Below are 22,559 nucleotides of genomic sequence, written 5' to 3'. Positions count from 1 at the left end.
CACTTAATTGTGGAACAAGTGATTATGGCAATGAATTCTCTGTTTTAGCCGTATTAATCTAATCCAGTCCGATAACTGTCATATTTCTTAAGGTGTATGTGTACTTCATACACCTTAACCCCTTAAACTCTAGTTTAAAGCTCACCATTCACACATACTGTGTAATTATTGCAAAAAATTGGTCTCGTTTTTCAGAGAGCCCCCCAATAATAATAATTCAAAAAAGACTACAATTATTTATAAATTATATTTGTATATCCTAAGTTTGCAAATATGTAATTCTGGTTCTGTTCACTCTACTTCACTTTGAAAAGTCTAATTTTATTTCACTATATGACAGTAAGCGCTACAAATTGTCTATCACATTCCATCACAATATACAAATCTGAAATGTAGGTGGCACTCTAGCGCATTGTAGTCCTCACAGATGTGCTCGTCCATAGACATTCAGTGTAATTTTCAGTTCAAGCACCACCCTCATTGTTTCATTGAATATCTCGGCCTGTGTGTAGACTAGAAGTATAATCTAGATGTCATTAGAAAGCTGAAATCCTCCCTGTTGCGATGATATATAACATTTAATAATCAATATTTCACATTTTCTGATGATTTGTTTTGCATGATTTTTTGATACTTGGGCTTACAGCAGTTTGTATTTGATGACTACAGAAATCATATTTCACTTTGTGATTCTTTTGATCAATCAATCAATCAATCAATCAATCAATCAATCAATCAATTGTTTATTTCTATAGCACACTTAAAAACAACAAATGTTAAACCAAAGTGCTGTACAAAACTGACCAATTTGTAATAAATAGTGTAAATACAATAAAATAACACCATAAGATGATACTGCACAATTTTGCTAATCTTTCGGTCTGTGGTATTACATGTCCTGAGAATGAGAGCTTTCATTTGATGCATGACTTGACCATTTATGTGCTATGTGAAGGACTTTTATTTTCATGTAAATAATTCTACCCCATTGCCGTATTTTGTTATTTTAAGTAAAATAAATGCAGAAGTGCAGGTTATCTGAAAAGTTCAGGTTCTAAGCTTTCAAATGATACTTCATATGTCTGACTTGTGTATACGGAGACTTAAAAATTTTAAGCGTAACCTTTTTTTTGTGATATAGCAACCCCCCTTTGGGCCCGCCAGCCGTCATTCATTCATATTTAACTTGGAATCATATAACAAATGCAATCGGAAAGTGCTCAATAATTGCAGTTATCTCAAATAATCATGATCAGATGATTATTTAATAATCGCGACATGCCTAAATGTAAATTGAATTTCTGATTACTACTGTACGTGAAAGCATGAGTGTGTTTTTAAGTGTCTGTGTGGTCTGAATGTGTTTATGTTCTTTCTGGAACAACACAACAGTAGGAATGGGCAGATTTGATACTGATGTGGTATCAAGAAAATCGATCCTCACATGAAAATATAGTTTTTTTTTAAACAAGTGATCTTATTATTTAGATTAAATAAATATTAATGCATCTCAAAGGCTTTGAAGTGGAGAAAAATTATTATATAAATAAATTGATCAATTGTCACACATTATATATACACATTTATACATTTACTGCATATACATGGTGAAATTATTTATTTATCACATATCCCAGCTAAGCTGGGGTCAGAGTGCAGGGTCTGGGTGGTGGCGTGGTGGGCTAAAGCACATAATTGTTAATCAGAAGGTCTCTGGTTCGATCCCCACAGCCGCCACCACCACCATTGTGTCCTTGAGCAAGACACTTAACTCCAGGTTGCTCGGGGGGGGATTGTCCCTGTAATAAGTGCACTGTAAGTCGCTTTGGATAAAAGCGTCTGCCAAATGCATAAATTTAAATGTAATGGGCTTGTGTGACCATTTTTACTGGTGTATTTAAATTCAGGTGTTAAAATATTGATAATTATCTGTAATCCTCATTAATAAAATGATACACATATGAAAACTTACAATGGATTAACTGTAGTAATATTGTATTAACCATGTTTTGGTTAGGATTTGATACAATTAACCATGGTTTTAGTATGGCATTACGATAGTATCCATATGGTAACTTGGTTTTAGTAATGGTAACCATATAATAATATCTATGATTAATTTAGAGGTTTTATATGTGGCTTATACTTACTCATTTTTAAAGGGTAAAAATAAAAACAAATAATTTTCTGTTTAGTCCTATACATGTATATAAAAATTGTAAGTAATTATTTAAGTTACTAATTTTATCCAAAGAATTCGTAAAAATTCAATTTAATAGAGGTATCGGTATTGGTATCGATATCGGAGATAATGGCCTAAAAGTACTTGGTATCGGATCTAAAAGAATAGAAGTGGTATCGCCCATCCCTACACGACACACATGTTTAATGGACTGTTGTCGATCACTCACCTGATTGGTTTCTGGCTCTTACCGAACTGAACTGCTGTGTTAACTAAAATACACATGATATAAACAAACACACACTTTTTTTTGTTTCAAACTCTAAACATGACTCACCAGTCAGATCTACACATTCCACTGCAGAATTCTTGTTGTTGCATTGTGATCTCATGCTCAAAGTTTTCTGCATGTTTATGAGCGGCACTGAAGCTAATTGCGGTAATTTGATGCATAAAAATCAAATGTATGACTTTTAAGACCTTTTTTCAGTCCTGAACAAATAAAATTATAACCGTATGTCCATACAAGAACAAACCCACAATCTCAAAATAATTCATGGATCACAGATTGTTTTACTTAAACAGGCTGGTGCACACATTCAATAAGGCTTTAATACAGCTAAAACACGGTATCTGCAGTAAATGTTTCACACACACACACAAAAATTGTTAACATTTATTAAACTTAAATGTGTCAATGTCAATACATACAAATTAGAGGTAGCCAGAATATTGGACAAAATCATTAGACTATACTGAATGTGTTAAAATGTCTTAGTCTTTCCTTCCTTGTTAGGGTGGGCCAGACAGAGGCTACAAGTTCTCCAAAATCTCTTAACAAAGGCCAAAATTGCTAAATGTAACTCCTCCTACTTTCAAGTTACATTCACTGAACCTGGCGAGCGATGAGGTACGGCTAGAGGAGAATGATCACAATCAGCCCGGAGTGGGATAAGGTGGAGCCAAAGCTGCAGTTCGAGAGAGATAGAGATGCATGAACCCTGTCTGTGTCTGTGTGTGCGTGTGTGTGTGTGTGTGTTTATACGTAGCTGGCTGAAAAGGAGTGCATGCTTTTGTTTTGTTATATAAAACTGAAAGAATTTTCATCAAATGTCCAATTGTTAAACTTGATTCTATTTTGACTTATTCTGAAAATATTGTTTTAGTAGATTACATGAAATTCACATTACCAGAAATCTGTGATTAGGGTTAGTACATACTAAGGCCCAGAATTTGATGGAGCATGAAGCACATCAACTGGGATTTTAGCTGTCGGACTAACATTTGGCTTTATTTAAAATGGTCATGACATGCCCTTTTTATTATTTTAATATGTTTGTTAAGGTTCACTTATAATATTAGCACATTGTATTGCACACAAAGTTTAATTTTCCAGCCTTTCTGAACCTCTGTTAGTAACACTCAGTTTGAGTGCTGCTTCTCCTTTAAGACTTGACAGTATATGCCCACTGTAATGATTGGCTCTCTACTCTTTGTTTCGATTATCTCCCCAATTTGGAATGCCCACTTCCCAATGTGCTCCAAGTACTCGTTGTGGCGTATTGAAGTAGCGCGTGTGGAGGCCCACGCAATTCTCTGCAGCATCCACACACAACTCACCACGCGCCCCACCGAGACCGAGAACCACATTATAGTGACCACGAGGAGGTTACCCCATGTAACTCTACCCTCCCTAGCAACTGGGCCAATTTGGTTGCTTAAGAGACCTGGCTGAAGTCACTTCATCTTCGAACTCGCAACTCCAGGGGTGGTAGTCAGCATCAATACTCGCTGAGCTACCCAGGCCCCCAGCTCTCTACTCTTAACTGACCTGCTCTCTCCTGGGCTGGGTTACAGAAATGATCAAATGTATATTAGACATTGATGTGTTGAGGCAGTCAGATGAAAATGTCAACAATATTGTGACATCACAATGTGGAGGAAGCAGTGAATGAGTCATTTTGGCAGATTGGTTTCAAAATTGCTGTTTTTGCCATGAGGAGAGAGTTTTGAGTTCTGAAATGAAATGTTTTTATAGTACAATAACCTTTTATATATGTTAAACGATCACAGAAAATTTGATTCCTCATGTCATGACCCCTGTTAGTGTAACAGACTGTGTAGCAGCGACCTGGTTCTGAATGAACAACCGCAATTAGAAGTATAGAATTAACTAGGATAATCAAGCGTCTGAGATAAATTCTTAAGACAATTATCAATAACAAAGGGAATCTCAACCTAAATTCGAGGTCTAATACAACTGGAGATGAAATTAATAATGGTGTCAGATTTAATCTAAACTAGGGTTGTCGATTTAACACGTTATTTCAGTGCGATTAATAATAAAACACTGTGTTAAAAAATGTACGCAATGAATCATGTCCCCGGACCGTAATAAGGAAGATTCTTGAACAATTCAATCTTGAAGTACCAGCTGTTTTCTCCAGGGGGCAGTAAGTGAAACTCCAGCTGTATAGGCAACATGCAGCCTATACAGAGAACAAACCGCACTCACCGACAGCAGACAACACAAGACAAAGAGGTGATCTTGTGTTCAAAACACAGCTTAATGGAGCGTAAATCTGAATTTAGGGATCTCAAGACTTGTTTTTCTAATTATTTAACTACGTTTAACTTGACACAGTAACCTAAAAATTTTATGTTTATGATGCAACGCAACCAAAGTGAGACACTTCAAAAGTGTCCGTCTGATGCAGGTGTACATTGATGGATTCTTAGACAAGCCCTCGTAATAAATCTCAGACTGATTAACTAATTAAATTGCTAAATGGATTGCTGTGGACAATGTAGGCCAATGATGGGCTTATTTTCAATAATAATAATAAGGAAATAATCTATATACTGCATTCTAAAGCCACTTTTTGTATTGTCTCATCAATGCTTAACTCATCTTGACCTATATTTTATAATACTGTGTAAACTAAACCAAATAGTTTAAGATGCTACAAATACATGCACCAGAAAACCTGAACGTACCAGGGGTCAAAAGGCTTGGAATATTGCGCACAAATCATAACTATTATTTTATGACTTTAACTATTATTAACTATTATTTTATGTCTTCATCCACTTTCACTTTGTTCCAGGAGAACACAAAAAGAAAGTCATACAAGTATGGAATAACATGACTGAGTAAATGATGACGATTGACATTTTTGGGTGAACTATTCCTTTACAGTTCAAATACCAGTTGAAATAAATTTACAGTCGCAGCAATCCATGAAACTTTTAATTCAGCTTCCTTAACCACATTATGACACAATACACTAAAAACAGTTTGTATTTAGTTAAATTAACAATAGTGAACCTTGGGAACGCAGTTTGACCTTTGCAAGCCCTTTCTGGCATTGTATCTTACTTTGTACTGATTGAGAGGGAGATCTTCGAACAGGAACTCAAGTATGCCGCTGACACGCAACACATAATCGCTCCGGGGGCCAATGTCTTCCTCTGGGCTGTGAGTGGTCTGCCATTTCTTGAGAGCCTGATCCATTAGTTCAGTCACTGTACAATGCAATGACACTTTCAGACTGGCCGTGTCCTACAGAGAGAGACAGAGAGAGAGAGAGAGAGAGAGAGAGAGACAAAGAGAGAGAGAGAGAGAGAGAGAGACAGAGAGAGACAGAGTTGTTTTTTCTATTCAAACTATGAAGAAAACATTTTTTGCTAATGTGTCAACCATAATTCCCAAACGATCATGTATAAATCAGTTAGAACTTAAATTAAAATGCGTATTAATTTCGAGTGACAGTAGCTAGTGATAGTTACTAAGACGCTATAAAATTAGAGTATTTAAGAAGTTCAGTGTTGATGAAATATTAGGAACACTTTTGTTCAGTTACACTGTTAGTGACAGAACAATATACTGTATCCTGGTTGATATTTGACCATTTTGAAATGGTTTTCATCGGCTGATAACTGTGCCAGATTGGCCAATGTTCAATGTTGGCACCAGCTTTGTCAATACTTTCTATTTAAATATATTTTAGCTCCAAAAGTTTGGAATAATGTTCAGACTTTGCTCTTATGGAAAGACATTGGTACTTTTATTTCACCAAAGTGGCGTTCAACTGATCACAATGTGTAGTCAGGACATTAATAACATGAATAATTAAGAATTCTCCTCAAATAATTCTCCACGTGCAGCAATGACAGCTTTGCAGATCCTTGACATTCTAGCTGTCAGTTTGTCCAGATACTCAGGTGACATTTCACCCCACACTTCCTGTAGCACTTGCCATAGATGTGTCTGTCTTGTCGGGCACTTCTCACACACCTTACAGTCTAGCTGATCCCACAAAAGCTCAATGGCGTTAAGATCCAGAACACTCTTTTCCAATTATCTGTTGTCCAATGTCTGTGTTTCTTTGCCCTCTCTAAACTTTTCTTTTAGTTTTTCTGTTTCAAAGGTGTCTTTTTCTTTGCAATTCTTCCCATAAGGCCTCCTGAATCTTCTCTTTACTGTTGTACATGAAACTGGTGTTGAGCAGGTAGAATTCAATGAAGCTGTCAGCGGAGGACATGTGAGGTGTCTATTTCTCAAACTAGAGACTCTGATGTACTTATCCTCTTGTTTAGTTGTACATCTGGTCTTCCACATCTCTTTCTGTTCTTGTTAGAGACAGTTGTGCTTTGTCTTTGAAGACTGTAGTGTACACCTTTGTATGAAATCTTATATGCAATTTTAAGCATTGTATCACCTTCATTCCTCAAAACAATGATTGACTGACGAGTTTCTAGAGAAAGTTTTTGACCTAATATTGACCTTAAGACTTGCCAGTCTATTGCATACTGTGGCAAAACAAGGACAATGTTAAGCTTAATTTAATGAACCAAATATCTTTCAACTGTGTTTGATATAATGGCAAGTGATTTTCTAGAACCAAATGATCAATTTAGCATGATTACTCAAGGATGTTGGAGTGATGGCTGCTGTCTAGATTTGATCAAAAATGACTTTTTTCAAATAGTGATGGTGTTGTTTTTTTACATCAGTAATGTCCTGGCTATACTTTGTGATCAGTTGAATGCCACTTTGGTGAATTAAAGTATCAATTTCCTTCTGAAACAGCAAAATCTGAACATTATTCCAAACCTTTGGCTGCAAGTGTATGTATGAATGTATGTATATGTACATATATTAAGGCTGTCTATTTAACATTTTAATTCAGTGGGATTAATTTTATAACAAAATAACACGTTAAAAAAATTAACGCAATTAAATCGCAATGCCCCCGGACCATAATAAGGATGATTCCTTAGAAATGCAAGCTTGTAGTACCAACTGTTTACTGTAGAGGGCAGTAAGTGAAACTTCAGCTGTGTAGCAATGCACAGATTATACAGAGAAGAAAACAACCAGACAGCAAAAAAAAAACATCCAGCAGCAGAACAACACACACAGCGTTACGTTCTTGCATTCAAAACACTTGAAGAAGCGCAAATGCGAACTAAGGGATCTCAAGATGTGTTTAAAGATTTAGTATTAAACTATATTTAACGTGACACAGTGACCTAAACAATTTATGTTTATGACGCAACACACCTGAGACGCTACACAAGCATGTCTGACGCAGGTGTAAATTGACGGTCCTTAAACAAGCCCTCATAATAAATCTCCAACTGATTGACAAATTCACTTGTGAAATGGATCGCTGTGAACTGTATGCCAATGATTGACTTAAGATCAATAATATGGTAATAAACAATACATTGTATTCTAAAGCCACTTTTTGTATTGTCTTATCAATGATGAACTCTTTTGCCACAAGAATGTAATGCATTTTAATTATCTGAATATTTTTTTATATATATATATATATATATATATATATATATATATATATATATATATATAAAATTTTAAATATTTAAAGATAACTATTTATATTTATTTCAGCAAATATTTGTGTATGCTATTAATTAACCGGGACACCATGTAATTAATTCTATTAAAAACTGTAATCGATTGACAGCCCTAATATATATATATATATATATATATATATATATATATATATATATATATATATATATATATACACACACACACACACACACACACACACACACACACACACACACTGTATGTATGTATTGTACAGAATGGTTATCATAGTTACCATAGCCGATTTGGCACCACAATCATCCATGCGATTATCTTATCAGCCAATCATGGGGCAGCAGTGCATAAAATCAAGCAGATACGGGTCAGGAGCTTCAGTTAATGTTCACATCAACCATATGAAAGGGGATTTTTTTTTTTGATCTCAGGACCATGGAACAACTGTTGGTGTAGACGGGCTGGTTTGAGTATTTCTGTAACTACTGATCTCCTGACATTTTCACACACAACAGTCTCTAGAATTTACTCAGAATTGTGCCAAATTTTTTTTTTAAAAATCCAGTGAGTGACAGATCTTTATTTCTGTGCTACAAGTGTTTTGAACGCAAGAATGTAACGCATGTTTGTTGTTCTGCCTATTGAAGTGTTTTCTTCTCTGTATAAACTGTGCGTTGCTCATAAAGCTGGAATTTCACTTACTGCCCTCTGGAGTAAACAGGTGGTACTACAAGCTTGCATTTCTCACAAATCTTCCTTATTATGGTCTGTGGGCATGCGATTAATTGCGTTCATTTTTTTAACGCATAATTTTTTCAAATACCTGTGACTGGTCGTAGTGCATGGTGATTTTGATCCCACCCTCATGCTTGTCAATCAAATTCTCCAGTGACCCTGCCTCCACCTGCGGGGCGTAAAAGCTCCGAAGCCACTCCCCCCATGACATCATCTGCATGCGCTGCATTTTCTCTTCACTGATTCGCTTCATTTTGGAACGAAAGTCCTTCACTTCCTGTTCTTGCAAGGCATCCAGCTCGTGTAGACCTGTGCAATGTAAAATAACACTTATATCACAACATCCTCAGCACACACAACGTTTATGCTATAATAACAAGACCTGAATTCTCTTATGAAGACATGAACTCAACAGTGGGAACTGCTCTTTCTGTCAAAGATATTATGTTTTTAACACTTCTGTGATATTCTGTGAATTTGTGAATTTCTACTTTGAAGGACATCGTTGGCACCTCAAAACACTATATTTGTGGTATTTTCCAAAAGCAAAGCAAAACAAATGACTGCTTTCAAACTGATTTCACTCCCCCCATCAACCTTTGGTCACACAGATAGAGTAGCCCCGACCCAAATCAATGCCATTTGTTGAGTCAATGTATCAGACCACAGAAACAAACAAAACAATCCTTTGAACGAGCCACAGAGTCATAGTGTTTACACTTTTTAGGGGAATTCAAATTTTCTCTACACATTAAACTGTACATAGAAAACACAATACACACTTCACCTTTAAAATTACAGAGAAAAACTATTTGCACAACATTAATGCATGCATGTTTGTTAAAATGACGTTATTGTTGTTTGTTGCAAGATTGAGCTCTGGAGAACAGGTTTCAAATGACTTTCCTGATAACACACATGATGACACAAAATGCATTAAATATTCATTTGATCCTCTGCCTGGATCTCATCAGTGTGTGTTCGTGCCTGTGAATGTGTATTGTGCTGTGCCTGACATCATCAGGAAATGATAAGAAGTCAAGGACATGAAACATTTAATAGACACACATATGAATGTTCATACATTCTTTAGGCTTATGCACTGGTTTGGATGTGCAAAAGTGAGAATGAAACCTATTCAGACGTAATCCAAAAGACAAGATTTATATAAACAAAGGCCGAAACAAATAAAATTAAAATCAATATCACCCCTGTATAATTCTTAGTGTTAATCTAATCAACAACAAAAACATTCATTTCAGCAGGGTTTTTTTTTTTAGTTCGTTAACAAATAGGAGATGAAAAAGACACATGATGAGGATAATTATTATAAAGATTTTATTAAAAGCAATAGTTCACAAAAAAAATTAAAATTCTCTGATCATGCCATCTGTGTGTATGACTTTCTGTCTTCTGCTGAACACAAATGAATAATATCTCAGCTATGTAGGTCATTACAATGCAAGTGAATGGTGGCCAGAACTTTAAAGCTCCAAAAAGCACATAAAGGCAGCATAAAATAATTTATATGACTCCAGTGGTTTAATCCATGTGATGATAGATGTGGGTGAGAAACAGATCAATATTTAAGTAATTTTCTGCCCAGTAGGTGGACAAAGAATACAAATTGAACAAAAGTAGTAGTAAAAAAGGACTATTGATCTGTTTTCCAGACACACCTATCACCTTTGTTTTAACCCTCTGGGGTCTGAGGGTGTTTTGGGCCCTGAGATGTTTTGACATGCCTTGACATTTGTGCTTTTTTTCAGTAGCTTAAAAACATAATGAATGGCTAAAGTCTGAAAACACTGTATTCAGCACAAACTGCGATACAATAATATGTGAGCAACATGTGTGTACATGTTTGTATTTTTGAGAAAATAACGTTTATACATGGTTTTTGAAAAAAACTAAAATGTTAAGTCATTGAAATAAGGTCATATCACACATACTAAACATTTGTCCACAAGACCTTTGAGAATTGGATCTTGTAGCCTAGAGGTTTTGCTACAAAATGATGTGAAAACCATCCTGATCATTCATTCATACAAAACAATATAGTAACTAAACTTTTGTAAGATACTTTTAGTGTTAGAAATGTTATATGCGAGGAGGCGTGAATTATCATGAATATGGATTTATTTCATACCGGAGGAGACAAAAGACCCCTCCCCTGGGCCTACCAATGAGGAATGTGACAGAAAGACTTAATGATCAAAACCAAGTTTTAAGTTAAAAGTAATCTGACTATACATTTTCTTAACATACAAGACTTTACTTAATTTTAGACCTACACTACCATTTAAAAGAAGTCTCTTTTGCTCACCAAGACTACATTCATTTGATCCAAAATACAGAAAAAACTGTGATATTTTGAACTATTTTTACAATTTAAAAGAACAGTTTTCTGTTTGAATATATTGTAAAATGCAATTTGTGATCAAAGCTGAATTTTCAGCATCATTACTGCAGTCTTCAGTGTCACATGATCCTTCAGAAAGCATTATAATATGCTGATTTTCTAATATGGGCATATTTAAAGTGCATTTTACTAATTTAACCTGAACACATATTTCCAAGCACAAGCTTTGTTGATGAAAATGGGGCAGCATAAACACTAGTTAAAATATTATCTAAACATTCATATTATTTTTATATTATACAACATACAATTGAAATACCTGCTTTAGCCGAAACCTGTTTTTGTCGAGGTTTGATTGTTGCACTAACGTTGGAATTTGGTCTTTATAATTTTGATTTTGACACACAATCTATTTTTTGTCAAAATGTCAATGTTAATATGAGTGGATTGTCTCTCTCCACGTGGAATGTGAATGGGTTGGGCACCCCACAAAAGAGGGAAGGTTATTTATTTTCTTAAACGTAAGAAATATGATATAGTGGTTCTTCAAGAAACGCATCTTTCCCTGCAGGAAGCTGAAAATTTGGGAAGATATGGGGTGGATGTATTTTCTTTAGTGCTGGCTCAAGTAAGAGCAGGGAAGTCATTACACTGATTAGTAAACCTCTACAATTTTAATACCTCAAACACATTAAACATAAATTAATGAGAGTCATTATTGTTTTAGCAGAAATTCAGGGGCAAAGGTTGATTTTGGCTAATATTGATGCACCTAATGCTGAAGATCAGGGCTATTTTATAGATCTTGAAGGGATGTTGCAAGCCACAGGCACCCCTCATGATATAATATTGGGAGGAGACTTTAATCTTTTGATGGTCTCAGTCCTTGATCATAGTGAAGCAAAAGTGTGTAAGCCCCCTCGAGCAACAGTGACGCTTCACAGGATGTGTAAATATCTTGCTCTTACAGATATTTGTAGACTATACATTCTTTTCATCAGTCCATAAGATTTATTCTAGAATAGCTTTTTTTATTTGATATCCAAGTCCCTCATTTCATCTGTCATTGATTGCTCAATTGGAAACATCTTAGTCTCAGATCATGCCTTGGTGAGACACATATGGAAAAAAATAAATAATATAGTTGACGATTTAATGTATCCCTTTTGCAAAATCCTAAATTCCAACATATGTTAAAGGCTGAAATTAATGTTTATATGAAGACCAACTGGCCCTCAGTATCATCTGTGGGTGTGGCTTGGGAGATAGCTTAAGGCAGTTCTGATCACACAATATGCCTCAATCATCAAAAAATCCAAAACATGAGAACTCGTTGAGTTGGAAGGAAATATTAAAAGTGCAGAGGCAGAGCTGAAGCGCTGAATGTTGTCTGATGGCCTCAGAGAATTAACCTGATTGAAATACAGATATAATACTATTTTGTCATGGAAGGTTGAGTTTTGGCTATTCAGGCAAGACAGTCATACTTTGAGTCGGGGGGCAAAGCAGGGAAGCTTTTGGCTAGATATATAAAGCAGAGAGACTTTTTCAACCACACCTCTGTGAAATATGCTGGTGGTGAAATTTTTAACTCAGCCACTGATATTAATAATGCTTTTAAAGAATTCGATCTTGATATCTATAGTTCCACATCTTCATCTAAGATTTTAGAAACGTTGTGGAACCATAAGAACTCTGATGAATGAGCAAAATAATTCTCTTTATTCTGGAGATAACCTTGGGGGAGCTTGGCGAGGTAATTAAGGCCTTGCCTACAGGCAAGGCTCTGGGGCAAGATGGCTTTGCAACTAATTTGTTTTTAGATCTCATGCTACAGAACTGGCTCCACATTTGCTAGAAGTTTACACGGAAACATTAAAGAATGGAAAGCTTCCGCCAACCATGATGCCAGCCTGGATAAATCTGAATCTTAAAAAGGACAACGATCCAAGCGAGTGTAAGAGTTACCATACAATTTCCCTAATCAGGCAAGATGTAAAAATATTGTCAAAGTTCTTTGCTAAGTTATGACATCTCTTATACATATAGATCAGGTGGGGATATTTGGGGCCATAGCTTTATCTGATAACAGTAGGCTTTTCACCAATATCATGTGGTCAGTGGCAAATGATCCAACTCCGGTCGCTGCCATTTCACTTGCTGCCGAAAAAGCTGATGTGGTAGAAGGGGATTATCTTTTTAAGATTTTGGAAATATACGGGTTCGGGAATACTTCTATTGGATGGATTAAGTTACTTTATAGACACCCGGTATTGGCGGTACAAACAAATTGATTAATTTCAGATTATTTTACTCCAGACAGGGTTACCCTCTTTCCCAATTATTGTTCTGACTTGCCCTGGAACCATTAGCAGCCACGATAAGAAAGGAGGATGATTTTCCAGGGGTGGTGGTGAGAGGTGATAGCGGCAGATACTCTGGGAGTGGTGATTACTGCTTTTGGAAAAGGTCATGAGGCATCAGTGATTACTACCTGCTAATTCAGAGTCTGGGAGGTGGTGCTTCAATTTCTCTTAAGAGATTATGGGAGAAAGATTTCAACTTGGTATTGGAGGAGAAAGTGTGGGCTAGGATTTAAAAAAAAATTAAATCTACGTCTAGAGATGAAAGGGAGCACCTTATGCAATTTACGATTTTACACCGATTCTGTTAAAGACAAACCCACCTGAGGCCGATGCCAATCAGAAGATGTGGACACAGTCAATGTTTTTGGTGGTATGTTAAGATCCAAGAATTTTGGTTGAAGGTTCAGAGATTTGTGTGTGACGTATTGGGCAGTCGGGTTTCGTTATGCCCCAGGCTCTGTGTTTAGGTGATGTGGCGGTCATTAATTTGGGGGATAAATACACGAAAGATTGTGTCCTGGCCAGTGTTATGATTGGCAGACAAATCATACTTAGGGGTTGGTATATAGATATATATTTATTATTATTATTATTATATTTGTATCTGTATTTGTATGTGTATAGTAGACAAACTTTTACAGAATAGCTAATACTTAAGTATATTCATTACATGCTATTATTTCAGAAGCTCAGGTTTTCACAAGGACAGCTGTACATTATTTTGTGTGTAACCTTTGTTTCATACGTTTGATAGAAGTTTAAATTAAGAACATTTTTAAACATTTTTTCTAAATGTTGAAAAATATAATCAAAGTTCATTTCAGTTACAGTTTGACATATGTTTTAAAATTTAAGCATGAAAATTTGAAAAAATTCCCCAGAGTTTAAGGGTTATGCCAGAATAAAACAAGGTACAGTGATAATAATGTACATGAACTGAAAACTTGTATAGTATAATAAGGTGTTAGAACATTACAACAATAACTTACAAAGAAAACATGTTTTAACAGCTTTTACATTAATTATTGCATCTTTACATTGATTTCAGTATTTCTTATACGTGACAAGCAAAAGATCACTGTAAGGAACACCTGTTCCGGAGTTGCAACATGTTGCATAAAAAGGGGTCATAAACTGAATTCTGTTTAAGGATGTAATTTATCATGAATGTTTACACTCATCGGCTGCTGCATGAACAATGCCGGTGTTTCTTGTTCTTTGGCCAGTTTGGTTAGCGCCACCAACATGCAGGATTGTTCAGCAGCACCAGTGGCTCTGGAAACATGAAAAAAATCTCATACCTTGGTGGTCAGTCAGCTTTCTTCAAAGTCCAAAAGACATAAAAGCACTGCTATTTCCTTCAGAAAATTCAAATCTAGTTACTAATTAACTATTAGGCTGACACAGGTTCAGACCACCTAAAGTAACCTGGTTGTGGTTAACAGCCCAGTTATTTAACCACTAGGCTACACCAACCTAGTCTTAGACGGCATGTCTACAAATAGTTCAAAGTCCATCTGATGCATTAATTACAGTTTTGTTTTATTCATTTAGTGGACAGTTTTATCCAAAACTAGTTTTACATTCTAAGGAGGCAATAATATTTGAAGCGCTGCAATACAAAAGTTCAGAACATGGGTTTGTAGCAGTCTACTGAGAAACATGGTAATGTTTACAAGACATTGGGCCACTACAATAAGAGCTTATCAGGGATTCTTTTGATGCGTTGATACTTTAAAGAAAGAGTTATGTTTGGGGCACTTAGTAACAAGTAATCTAGATATCCACAAGCACAACTGCATGTTTTGCTTTCTGAACACAAATTCTACACACATTTTATTCTTATTTTATCTTGGCCATTGTTACACATTATCTGAATGAGATACAGCCTAATTGCACGCATGTCTCTTATTATAGAATCATCAATTTCAGATTTTCAACCTATGTTTTTTGCTTTATGTCAGTCTCATTGTGTCCGAGCTGTTAAGTGCACCAGACTTTATGGGAATAGTCAAATGTCTGGCTCCAAGTATGCATACATGTGTGTGTGTACATTTGTGTCACCTTTCCCAATAAGTACTCCAATCTTAGAATCCAGCAGGCGTTCTGCACGTCCACAGTTTCGTGTGATCAGTTTGAGGACTGGCAGGAATGGCCGCACGTCACATAGACGCCTGGTCTCGTCCTCCAACTCCTCGTGCACTGCTGCCTGGTTCACGCACTCGAACATGTGACTCTCCATCTCCCCCAGGAGCGAGAAGAGAGGGTATGTCTGTGCCTCCTTCCATAACAGCTGCTCGCAAACACAAAAACAACATGTTACTAAAACAAAAGTGATGTGTGATACATTCACAAAAGATCTGCTTGTTTTTTAAAAACTAAATACAAATTATTCAAGTGCCTTTGCTTTTCCAGCTTGTAATTTTTTAACTAGATTCTGGTATTTTCTGAAGAAATAAAGTCATGTATGCCTGTGCACAATTAAGGTGCTCTGGATGGTTGCCTGGGTGTTGCTATTTGATTGCTAGGGTGTACTGGGTGAAAGCCAGTGATTATAGTTTATAATGTTATTAATATGGATGTTTTTAAACATCCATATTAATATGGATGTTGTTAAAGCTTGGAAGAGCCAGGATATTTTTTAATATTACTTTGATTATGTTTGGCTGAACGAAGTCATATACACCTAGGATGGCTTGAGGGTGAGTAAATTATGGGATAGTTTTTGGGTGAAGTAACCCTTTGAGGCTAAAATTTGAGCCACCACATAAAGCAAATTCACAAGCAGTTCTTTGAAGCACAAATGGTTTTCCCACCTGAGATGTTTTAATTTTATTCTGAAAGAGTGTCCTTTTGTACATAACACACGCACCAGTTTGATGTGTTGAATGGTGCTCTCTCGAGGAACCTCCATCTGGATGTAGACTCCAGTGGGCAAAAGGAAGTCCACCATAACCTGGTCGTCTCCATCCAGCCCTGACTCCGCCCACAAGTCTAGCTGATCTGTCTTGGCGGGAGGCATAGCAGAGAATGTTCTGGTGCCAAACCATGGGAACCTTGATGCAACCAAAACACAAATATTATGTTTCAATTATTCAGTAGTGTAAAATGTGGAGGGGATGATAGTAAACAAAAATACAATAATAACACATGAAGTAAGAGGAAGAATAACCACACTGTTCACTTTTTGCTTCCGGTCTTATTTCAAAGCATCAGTAAGTTTATTAACATCATCTTTGCCTTACATTTTTTAACCATTTACAACTTAAGGGGAAGACGTCGCACTAGACTATTATTTTGAACTCCTCAGCTTTTCTCAATTACACCTCTTACACCAATTTAGCTCTCAGTGGAGAAATGACCGCCTTCCATTTGCCAACAGGTGGACATTTAGGAAATGGTCAGCCTCTCCATCTTATATATGGTTTTGAACCATTCAGTTTAATTGTATGACATTTTTGGTTGCTTTATTTACCATTAAAGTGAGGCTTTTTGTACTGCCATTGTACTGGATTCAGCCAACAGGACATTCATTAAATTATTTCCTTGTATTATCCTCATTAGGGGTGAAATTTTAAATTTCTATTTCTGTACGTTTACTACAAATAAATAATTTATATCTACAGGCAAAATTTCACCAACAGGAGGCATTCTTTGTGTGTCTATTTGAAGGCATACATTCCTTTCTCTACCTTAACAAACATACACTTGGTGTGCTTCTTTTGAGAGCTGGTATTTCCCACGAAGAGCACAACGAGTCATTGAACCTCCTGACGCTTACTAAATCTCTCATCTCACAAACTCAAATCCTCATATGGATGACATCATCAAAGAGGGACCAGATAGGTACAGAGACTTGAGTCACACAATGTCAACCTTTCAGACATGAAAAGGTGGGGGATGTGGTTAGCCAGTAACTTTCACACTCTCTCACACAACCGGGAGAAGTAAGACAAACAAATATACCCACATCGGGAGACAGAGGATGTGGGTTTTCATTTAGTGAACACTGATTGGCACACACAAACACACTATTGTTTAATAAGAGACACACAAACCCACATCAACAGGAAAGAGTTAGACGTTGTGTCAATGTAGCTTTAAGTGCACTTTATCTGCTCTTAGAGGGGCCACAGTGCGCCACATCCATTACAGCTCATGTCTAGAGCTTCTAATGACCCTGTGCTGTGAAGTGCTTCAGGAAATCCATCCTCCACCACAGCTCAATATCACTGAGAGTTCAAACCTCTGACCTCTCTCTGCTGATGGCACCATTTGTTAAGAGCTACAGTAAGGCAAGGTTTCACTTTTACCCTCCATGCATGGTGGTCTAATCTAGGAAGCCAAAGCATTACACTAAGGGATTTATACTTTAACATTGCTAAACACAACAGACTTCAGCTTTAAGCGAGGGCTTTATGAACTACTGCTGTGAGGTACGGCCAGTAAGTTTTCTTAAATTGTTCCACTGTTCTTAAAGAGGCAGTGTCCAAGTAAGCGACTTTGGCAATTACAAAAGACTAGACGCCAATGGTGTGAGTTTGGGAGCAGGACTAAATGTTCATAGTATTCCAAAATGGTAGGATGTAGAGAGTGGTTGCCACGGTGTTCCTACGCAGTTGCTAAGATGTTGTAGGTGGTTGCTTACTTGCCCAAGCAGTGACACAAATTTTGGCCCCAATTATTTTGTATCAGGGGTGCTCATTAAACAGTGCTTGCCCTCTTTTCAGCCATGCTGGTATTTTTCAGTAATATGTTTTTTTTTTTATTGGGATATCACAAAATCCTTCATAAAAGAGTTCTAAGCCATGAACCAAACCAACCAGATCCGAGGTGAATCACAACATAAAAACATATTTGAAAATCAGCCAAACAGGTAAAGGATGTAGTTGTAGTACAGCACAACCCATTGATGCTCAATCGGACTGAGATCTGGGGAACTTGGAGCCAGGGCAACACCTTGAACTCTTCATCATGTACCTCAAACCATTCTCAAACAATGTGTGCAGTTTGGCAGGGTGTATTATCCTGCTGAAAGAGGCCACTGCATCAGAGAGTACAATTGCCATGAAGTGGTATACCTGGTCTGCAACGATGTTTAGGTAGGTGGCACACCTTGTTGCAGGTTTGTGGTTTGTCCCTCCTCGGACCACTGTCGGTAAGTACTCACCATTGCTGAACAGAAGCAGCCCACAAACCTTGCCTTTTCAGAGATGCTCTGACCCAGTCGTCTGACCATAACAATTTCGCCCGTGTCAAAATTGCTCAGGTCTTCACTTCTGCACATTTCAATCCTTCATGCATTCAATACGTAGAATACAAGAACTGATTGTTCGCTTATCATCTACTCTACCTCTACCTTGCCTTTTAAGGAGATGATCAATGTTATTTGCTTCACCTGTGAGTGGTCATAATGTTTTGGCTCACAGGTGTATACAAGTACTTGAGAGTGTAAAGAGACTGACTCGATTGCGTCATTCACAGTGCGTCGTGGGAGTGGGCAGTCACTGCAAAGCTTGTTTGGCGCCCTTTGTTCACCACGATTCTCTGATTGGTTGATCTCAGAACTGTTGGTAGACCTGTTTTAAAAGGTTATCATTAAAAATCAATTCTCCTGTGGAAAAAAAGATTTTTACTATTGGACTGTTGTGTTCTATTGCTTATGGAGACAGTCTTTATTTTTTGTAGATTAGGTTAAATCCCTCTCTCCTTATTTTACCTTTTCCATGCTGAAATATTTTCAGTTCATATTTCTAAGACTCCTGTCTTTTAGAAAGTGTAAATTTGATTGGCTACAGCAATCTACAGTGGATTAATGCTGGAGATTTACATTTTGAATTATTCTCAAAAATGTAACTAAACTAAAATAAAGTTTTATAACTCTACATCCCACTTTACAACCCACCTTCAATAAACATGAAAATGGCACTTGAAAATGCCACAGAAAAGTAACAGTTACATTTACTTTATTCAAATGCTATCAATTAACAAATTAACTTTGGAAGCCATAAAACACTAAAACTACAATAAAAACGCAATATACTGAAAACATAATACTAAACAAAAAATATCAATTATAGAGTAAAAACTAAAAGTGTAAATGGACAAATGTAAACAAAATTGGAATACCAAAGATAATCAAAAATATAGCTACAAGCAGCGATACCGGAGTCAAGCCAATTATCGGCACCATGAGCAGCAAAAGAAGCTTGTTTTTGGTTGGAATCCGATAAACAGTGTATGAGGAGTTAGAAAAAGAAATCTTTCAATCATAAAATACCATTTATTTTAAAAATTTAAAAAAATAGCTAGTTCTTAGAACTTTGTCCAGTATGAGGTACTATCAGAGCACGATGGTTATCATGCAGGATATGCAATTCAAATCTGAGTGCCTCTAGATGTTGCAGGCCAATTTTCGTGCAAATCGGACAAACAGTCTAGGAGTTCGAAAACAGGTTTTCAAAACATTTAAAAAAATGGCGGACAGGAAGTTTGCTCAATCATGAATTAATTGGTGTCATTGTTTTCGGCATGAACCAAAATATCTATCAAGACCAGTCTCATGACAGTAGGAGAAAGAAGTCAATAGCTATTAGCATTTTTAGAAATAGCATTATCATTCTTGACCACAAGGTGGTGCTGTCCCGAAACTTCTTGAGTTCCTTCAGAGCATGGTGCCAAAGACACATTCTGAGTTTTGTAACGAACGCCAAGTAATCCATAAAATACAGCATTTTATGACTAAATAAAAAAATTATCCAAAATGGCAGACATAGGGAAATGTGGTATCGTTTGACTCCGTTTGTAGCACTTGATCTAAAGAGACAATTTTCTATATTTTTGGCAAAAGTGTTCGAGATAAGCCAAAAACAAATCCGTTTTTGCTATCTCTTCACCAGTAGGGGGCAGTGCGCCAAACAGAGTTTCGTAACAATATGCCAAGTCGTTTGTAAAATACAGCATTTTATGACTAAATTCAAAATGGCTGACATACAAAATGGCCTACGTAGGGATTTTTCATATTGTTTTACTCTCTATACCCCACTGAATCTAATGAGACCAATTGATGATTTTATGACAAACTGTTCAGAAGTTATAAGCAAAAATTATCTTTTTCATATTTTGTGACCACTAGGTGGCACTGATCCGAAACACAGCAGGTAACCTAAGGGCATAATTGTGATGACCCATACCAAGTTTCGTCCCAATCCCTCAAAGCGTTCAAAAGTTCAATTTTGCGTGTTGATCATTTAATTCATATGGTTTATCAAAAAACAGTGAATAACCTTTTGTCTTGAGTGCCTCTAGATGCAGGCCAATGTTTGTGCATATCGGACAAACGTTCTAGGACGAGTTCGAAAAAGTAATTTTTTCAGACAATTCAAAATGGCTTTTCATGATGGAAAATTCTGTCATAGGGTGCAGTCAAATCGTCACAGAGCCAAGGAATCAGAGGAAAAATCTTTACATTTTTAGGACTCATGATTCAAAAGTTATTAACATAAACGTGAGTGCAAATTTGGGCAGTTGGTGGCACTAGAGGGTTTGAGGTAGAGATGCCAAATTCAAATCGCAAGCGGTTCTATGGCCTCCTATAGACTCAAGAGAGGAATAATAATAATAGGAACACTAACGAAAACAATAGGGGTCTTTGCCCCAACAGTGTAAAAACAGCTATAGGCTACAACCTATTGAAATTCTGCACAGATATTAGGGCAAAATCTGTGGAATTTAGACAAATAGATTTAAACATGTATTAAAAGAAAGCTGAGAGTCCTCGTCTCATTTCGGTAGTTGAAAGCATGTTAAAATTTGCCAAACTATTTAACAAACAAACAGATAGGGAAGGGCGATATATCGAACATTAACGATATAACTGCAATGATTTTGCTGACGATATAAAATTTCAGCATTTCAATTTAATTTGAGAAAATGTAGTTTTATAAAGAGCATCAGTTGACTAATGTCACAATCCTTCAGGGCTGCACAATTAATCAAAACGACATCAAAATAGCAATATGGTCATATGTGATTATTAAACCGCAAAAGGCTGCAGTGAAAGACAGAAAAACATGTTCTGTGTATATGTGTGTTTTTTGGGGCTTTTATAGCAGTTCATGTAAATTGTGAAATAAAAGTACTGCATGTTTTAAGCATTCGCAATTCCAAACATTAGTAACTGCTACAAGTTATTATTCAAATCTACAAAGCTGGCACAGAACCACAGGAAAGGAGGAGATAGAATTGTTTCACCAGATGCGGAACATTGAAAATGACATGCAACACTTTCCATGTCAAAATAAAAGCTCCAGGTGAAAGTGACGTGTCAAAATAAAAGCTCCACCTTGTTCATTCACAAAAAAAAAAACATTTTGGTAAGAAATACATGGTAAATAATGCTTTTTTATTGAGCTACTACGTCTTATTGTATATAAAATATAAATGTGCATATCAGTGAAAATGATTCCATCTCATTCTCCCTTAGTAAAAAAGTGTGAGGATACATTCCTTTATTATTTTTAAATGGATTTTTATTCAATGCCTTGAAATCAATCTACTTGGCTACAGTGGCTGTTTGGATAAAATGATGGTTCCTCTGATTTAAGAAAAATATAACTTTTGAGCCATTTCAGAACAAATACATATACAGTAATTATCAAGATATATAGTCAATTATCAAGATATATAGTCAATAGGCTGAAAAATTTCGAGATTACATTTTCTTTTTCACCATATCGCCACATGTAATGTTTAGCCACAGATTAATCTTTTGATAACAACAGAACAGAATGTTCTCTCTACCTCTTACATGCACAACATTGTGCTTTCAAAAGTATCATGACTAATAAATTACCTTACGCCACAAACAAACACAAAAAAAAAAACTGCAGAGGTGACCGTGTTTACACACTGTATCAAAATCCCCACGCCCCCATTTCCTAAAATACTGATGAATGCACACATTAAGCGGATCAAAGCTATAAATACCAAAGACCAAATGTGCGGCACACATACTCAAAAAGCCCTGACTCAACATTCCTGCACGCCGCT

General features: G+C 36.3%; 1 protein-coding gene across 1 annotated transcript in view; it reads right to left on the bottom strand.

Annotated features, from left to right (window-relative positions):
* LOC127629834 (phosphatidylinositol 4,5-bisphosphate 3-kinase catalytic subunit beta isoform-like) overlaps positions 1-22,559 on the bottom strand; it is a 110,056-nt gene that overhangs the window by 45,479 nt on the left and 42,018 nt on the right. Inside the window, exons 3-6 of the mRNA XM_052107101.1 lie at positions 16,381-16,564; positions 15,573-15,801; positions 8,869-9,089; positions 5,562-5,744 (exon numbers count right to left, since the gene is read on the bottom strand). Of these exons, the coding sequence (XP_051963061.1) occupies positions 5,562-5,744; positions 8,869-9,089; positions 15,573-15,801; positions 16,381-16,530 (783 nt within the window). The 5' untranslated portion in view covers positions 16,531-16,564. The remainder of the gene's footprint in view (positions 1-5,561; positions 5,745-8,868; positions 9,090-15,572; positions 15,802-16,380; positions 16,565-22,559) is intronic.

This window comes from Xyrauchen texanus, chromosome 36, assembly GCF_025860055.1.
Source record: "Xyrauchen texanus isolate HMW12.3.18 chromosome 36, RBS_HiC_50CHRs, whole genome shotgun sequence".
NCBI classification, from domain to species: Eukaryota; Metazoa; Chordata; class Actinopteri; order Cypriniformes; family Catostomidae; genus Xyrauchen; species Xyrauchen texanus.
This window is presented reverse-complemented; position numbering and strand designations above follow the sequence as displayed.